The following is a 6,000-nucleotide window of genomic DNA, read 5'->3' as shown; positions in this document are numbered from 1 at the left end:
CAAGGGAGAGCTTTGTGTGTGTCTCTGTGTGTGTCTCTGTGTGATCTAGAATTGTTTACCCTCTGGTTGTGCATTTAACATGTTGATAGAAATTAGGTAAAACTGATTTAAGTTTCCCTGCATTAAATTCCCTGGCCACTAGGAGTGCCGCCTCTGGGTGAGCAGTTTCCTGTTTGCTTATTTCCTTATACAGCTGACTGAGGGCAGTCTTACTGCCAGCATCTGTCTGTGGGGTAAATAAACAGCCACAAAATGTATTGATGAAAACTCTCTTGGCAAATAGTGTGGTCTACAGTTTAACATAAGATACTCTACTTCAGGCGAGCAAAATCTAGAGGCTTCGTTAGATTTCGTGCACCAGCTGTTATTTACAAATATGCACAGACCTCCCCCCGTCTTACCGGAGTGTGCTGTTCTATCTTGCCGGTGCAGCGTATATCCCGCTAGCTGAATATCCATGTCATCATTCAGCCACGATTCCATGAAACATAACATGTTACAGTTTCTGATGTCCCATTGGTAGGATATTCGTGATCGTACCTTGTCTAATTTATTGTCCAGTGATTACACGTTGGCAAGTAATATTGACGGTAACGGCAGCTTTCCCACTCACCGTCTGCGGATCCTTACGAGGCACCCCGCTCTGTGTCCTCTGTACCTGCATCTCTTTCTCTTGCTAATTATGGGGATGTTGGCTTTGTCAGGTGTTCGAAGTACATCCTGTGTATCCTGCTTGTTGAAGAAAAAATCTTTGTCTAATCCGAGGTGTGTGATTGCTGTCCTGATATCCAGAAGCTCTTTTTTTTGCCATAAGACACGGTTGCAGAAACATTATGTACAAAATAAGTTACAAATAACACGAAAAAAAAACCACATAATAGCACAATTGGTTAGGCGCTCGTAAAACTGCTGCCATTTCTTCCGGCGCCATTTTACAATGTTTGGAAGCACTTGGTTGGAGTCATTGGAGCTAAAGGTGGCACAACCAGTTATTGAGTGTAAGGGGGCAATAACTTTTTTACACAGGTGCATTGGGTGTTGCATAACTGTGTTTATGAAATAAGTATGTAATTCTTGTTATTTGTTCACTCAGGTTCTCTTTATCTAATATTAGGTTTTGGTTGAAGATCTAACATTCAGTATAAAAAATATGCAAACGTAGAGAAAATTAGAAAGGGGCAAATACTTTTTCACAGCACTGTACAGAAATGACTTTGTGTCTTCTGTACAATTTGTGTTTACACTGCAGTCCATGAGGACCTGCTGATATCCGGTGTTGCTGGTGGGAGAGACTGGACCTCTGAGGCGGCTGTTCATAAACTCTGACCCCGGATTAGGAGTAGTCTCTTTTCCTTCCCAAGTCGGAACCGGAACCGAACAGGGAGGGAAAGAGACTCCACCACCACCACTACACAGCACACAAACACTGAGCCAGTGGACAGGTGGACTGAACAACCTCAGTCCTGGTGGTCATCAGAGAGACCAGGGCTGAATCCCATATCACCCCCTTCCCCAGGGCCCAGGGAATTTGTTAATTAGAGTTTCATGCTCGTTTTGTTTAAAAGTGGATAATGAATTGCATCATTCAAGTCACGAGTGTGTCCTGAATTTGATGGGTTTATTGATCCCCTCGCCACTCTTTGAAAGTCACCCTTGGAGTTTCGTCAGCAACACGTGACAACGGAGGGCCGTCCGAGCGAGTTGGAAGGGGCAAAGGGGTGGTTTGGGATTCACCTAGAGGATCCAGTCTGGGATCCAGTCTGCAGCACAGATCCTTCTCTTCAGTCTCAATGCAGGGATGGAGCAGGACCTGGGGCTGATAGAGATAGACCCTCCTGTTCCTATGATACAAACACCACAGAATCCATGATGAACAGAGCAGGTCATCCTGGGCTTCAGCCTTTAGACAGAGTGGTGGGAGACCCCCCTGGTGGAAGTCTGTCAGCAAGTCTGTATTCTCCTTCAGGATCTCATCTAATGCCTAGTGACTGGGTTCATATAAGGTCTTAGACCTGGGTCTAGCCTTCCTCAGTTACCTCAGGGTTACCCCACAAATACAGACAGGGTCAGGGTGGGCTTTCACCACGAGAGGTACCTAGCCTATAACACAGAACACAATCCCAACAACACCCAAAACGATGTCTAGAGGAGGGAGCTCAAAGACTAATCACCTGAGGGTGGTGGCTCCTGCTCCTACCCCCTCTGGTGTCATTGGGTCACAATGTGGGAGGTTGAGCGTTAGGATGGATGGAGACAAGACGTACGCCTGCCCCACTTGGGGGAAGCGCTTTTCTAAGGTGAACTATGTGAAGAGGCACCAGACTGTTCACACCAAGGAGAGGCCCTTCAAGTGTAAGCTGTGTTACAAGAGCTTCTCCTTCCTGAGTGACCTTCAGACAAAGGAATGTCCACAAAAGGGGAAAATTGTATTAGTGTGGCTTGCATTTTGCTGCACCTGCGATAACATTCTTTGAAGTGTCCTGGGGGTAAGAGTTTTCTTTCCCCATTATTACTACGTCCATCAGTTGAGCATCTGGATATGATCACATTCTCACATGATATAGACTTGTTGTTTGGTGTGCTGGCATGGCCAAAACACTGTCATGTTATTGAATTGTAACACTATATTTCCCAGCTGAATGTAGTTTTGCCTACGGCCTATTCATAAAATACACCTTTTTATAACACCTTTAGAACAAGTCAGGTCTGCTGAGAAGACATATCCAGTGTAAAGCATAGCAGGAGAATTTGCGACAAACCTTTACTTGGCGATACTTCCTTAATTCCCAACTTGGAAGACAACCAATGTCTTCTAAACTTCCATGGCTAGTTGCAGGTGGTTCATTGGATTTTAGAAAACAGTTTTTAAATTAAATCAATTTCACAACCCTGAGCAGTCGACAGATGGTGAACTCTCAGAAATTGAACATGACAAAAGTGAAGATGCCAACCAATAATATAATTTCTCTTCAGTAAAGCAGAGGCCAAGGGATTAATAAAAGCAGTGGTAAAAAACAAAATGGCAAGAGTTGTGGAATAGGGATGGAAAGGGACACCTGCATAAGATCCAGGAAAAGGTGAGGGCAGGGAGTTCCTCGGTTCGAGAGGGAAACGTAATCACAAGGCTGGGACTGGGACCCATGAGGCTCAACAGCACTTTGAAATTAGTAGGGAAACATCCAACTGGGAAGTGTGATCACTGCCAGGAGGAAATTGAGACAGTAGAACAAATTAGATTTCAATGCCATCGGTATTGGAGGGAAAGGGACTATTTGTTATTAGGAATAATGGTATTGAAGAGCCAAGTTTAATTGAATTGTTAGGAAACCCTTAAGGTGATATTGTATTTGAATTATGTATTCAATTTCCTTAGGGAGAAGGCCCGGTTTAATTGGATAAAGTTAAATTTGAGACATTCCCTGTCTCTGTTCCACACTTCAGTCCAGTTGGTGGCGGTAAGGCGTCACTAAAAGTTGGTTGCCAACCGCCATTTAAGAACCAGTGACGAATAAGTGTAAACGGAAGTGACCATGAACAACTTCCATGTTAGCGTTTTTATTGTTGTTATTTAGACGTTTATTAACACATTGGAACTCAAAATATGACTCTTAACTGCACATTATAACATAATTATCCCGGGTAGTCTTTAAGTCGCGTTGGAGACGGGACTTGGTTGATATTTTATCAAGGTAACATTAGCTAGCTGCTAATGTTAGCTAACAATGGCTAACTGTATGGTTTTTCACACTCAAATAGCCTCCATCATGGAGGTGCTAGCGAATGCCGCCGTGGTAGAGGTTTGTAAACTTGTAGACGACGACTATGCAGTGTTTCGTTTGGAAATATCTCAAAGCCAGAAAGAAAACAGGGCATTACGGAGGAAACTACAGCTACTGGAACTGAAGGTGGCACGGGAGCGGGCAGAGAGGACAACGCCAGACCGCGTCCTCGCCAGTTTCCCCAGTAGTGTCAAGTCCCTCGACCGATACAGAGGAATGGCAAGAGGTACATTTTGCAGAAGGCCTGTCGCACCGTTCACATCTACACATGTGACTTTAGATGTGTTAAACAGAATTGGGTCTTAGTCAGTTTTTGGATAGAATGCCATTACTTAACTAACTTGCATAAAGACACTATCATATTCTAATCAGATTCTTGATTTACTATGATTTACTAATTGAAAACAATAAGATGCCTGGAACATAATCAATCGATCTGTAAGTAGTATATTAAGAAATTATGTGAAGTGTTACCTTACATTCTTGCCAATTCTAGACCGTGTCAAAACTGTCAATATTGTACAATGTAGTGTTGAGCATTGACGGTACCTAACCATCTCTTTTCCCCCAATCACTCTCAGGTGAAGGAAATCTCACTGGAGGCTACAGGAGCTTTGTGAAGCCAGCGGGACACAATACATGGAGAGATGACCAACCAATCACTGTTGATGACGAGAGTGGAACCGCAACCCAGCATGTTATCATGATAGAGGTTAGATTACAGTACATAAAATGCGCCCAGTATATTTCAGAAAGGCTCCCCTCAGCTATTTATTTGCTTACATACCGGGACGCTACCAGTATCGCGATACTCATTAGTATTTAACTTATTTAGGAAAACAGCCCTAATTTTGGAAACAAACATAATGTCATCCAGGCATATCTATTTATTTTTCTAGCAATAGCAGACAATATTTTACATACAGCAGGTTTTTAAAGGACCAAAGAGTTTAGTGTGCGTGGTGTTTTAATTTTTCCCTTGGGAAAAATATTGCTATACTGGTATCCTCACAGGCCAGTGTTAAGGTAATATACATAGAATTTGTGCATTGTGTAACAAATAAAGTCATTTGAGCACATACAAAATCGCATTCTAAAATGCAGAATTTATATTTGACAATCAAAATGGGAAAGCTGTTTTGACTTTGGCTGTGTTATTTATTGGAAACCGGCGCAATCGTCCAATGGAGAAACCACTCATTTCCTGTTTGCTAAAACTCTACACTGTTAATTTAATGTGTGGAAAAAAAAGCACTGAATAGTGTAGGGAATCATTGTACCATCTAGTTAAAATAACTTTTAAATTACAAAAAATATATAGTTTTTACAGCTGTTTGAAGCTAGTGGACCAAAACCGAAAGGCTCAAGCTCAAGGAGTCTCCATCATGTTACACAGAAATGGGATGTGGGGGAGGGGAGAGATTTTGTTTTGAATGTAGCCTAGTGCTGTTGCAATTCATCTAGCTTCCACATGGGGGAGAGGAATTCATGTGTAGCACCTTTAATTTTGTCACCTATTTTATATTTTGTTTTAGTCTTCAAGGTGATGATATTAAAACCAAACACATAACATTTATTTAACAATCCCTTAAATGGCACGCAGTTGTCAATGGTTTTAGCAGAGCTGGGGGTCTCCTTGCCCCCCAGCAGGTAAATCGAATTCTCTGCACCTTATTTTATTGATAATGACCTAGTTTCAGTCAGTCATTTTAGTCCTATTTTAGTCACTGTAGTTTTATTTAACAGTTCATACAAACCTCTAACATAACTTCCATCATGCACATAATAAACTCAGCAAAAGTAACGTCCTCTCACTGTCAACTGCATTTATTTTCAGCAAACTTAACTTGTGTAAATATTTGTATGAACATAAGATTCAACAACTGAGACATAAACTGAACAAGTTCCAGAGACATGTGACTAACAGAAATTGAATAATGTGACCCTGAACAAAGGGGGATCAAAATCAAAAGTAAGTCAGTATCTGGTGTGGCCACCAGCTGCATTAAGTACTGCAGTGCATCTCTCCCTCATGGACTGCACCAGACTAGCCAGTTCTTGCTGAGAGATGTTACCCATTCTTCTACCAAGGCACCTGCAAGTTCCAGGACATTTCTGGGGGGAATGGACCTAGCCCTCACCCTCCAATCCAACAGGTCCTAGACGTGCTCAATGGGATTGAGATCCGGGCTCTTCGCTGGCCATGGCAGAACACTGACAT

General features: G+C 42.4%; 2 protein-coding genes across 4 annotated transcripts in view; one reads left to right on the top strand and one right to left on the bottom strand.

Annotated features, from left to right (window-relative positions):
• LOC106602437 (oocyte zinc finger protein XlCOF29-like) overlaps positions 1 to 6,000 on the bottom strand; it is a 395,249-nt gene that overhangs the window by 304,498 nt on the left and 84,751 nt on the right. The gene's annotated exons all lie outside the window — the stretch shown is intronic.
• LOC123723694 (zinc finger protein 34) overlaps positions 1 to 6,000 on the top strand; it is a 48,868-nt gene that overhangs the window by 27,442 nt on the left and 15,426 nt on the right. Inside the window, exons 1-2 of one of the 3 annotated variants that reach the window (XM_014195006.2) lie at positions 3,512 to 4,005; positions 4,361 to 4,491. The exons of the other annotated variants lie outside the window; for them this stretch is intronic. Coding sequence (XP_014050481.1) covers positions 3,723 to 4,005; positions 4,361 to 4,491 — 414 coding nt within the window. The 5' untranslated portion in view covers positions 3,512 to 3,722. Of the gene's footprint in view, positions 1 to 3,511; positions 4,006 to 4,360; positions 4,492 to 6,000 lie in introns of those variants that run through there. 3 annotated transcript variants of the gene reach the window in all.

Source organism: Salmo salar, chromosome ssa04 (genome assembly GCF_905237065.1).
Source record: "Salmo salar chromosome ssa04, Ssal_v3.1, whole genome shotgun sequence".
Taxonomy (NCBI): domain Eukaryota; kingdom Metazoa; phylum Chordata; class Actinopteri; order Salmoniformes; family Salmonidae; genus Salmo; species Salmo salar.
This window is presented reverse-complemented; position numbering and strand designations above follow the sequence as displayed.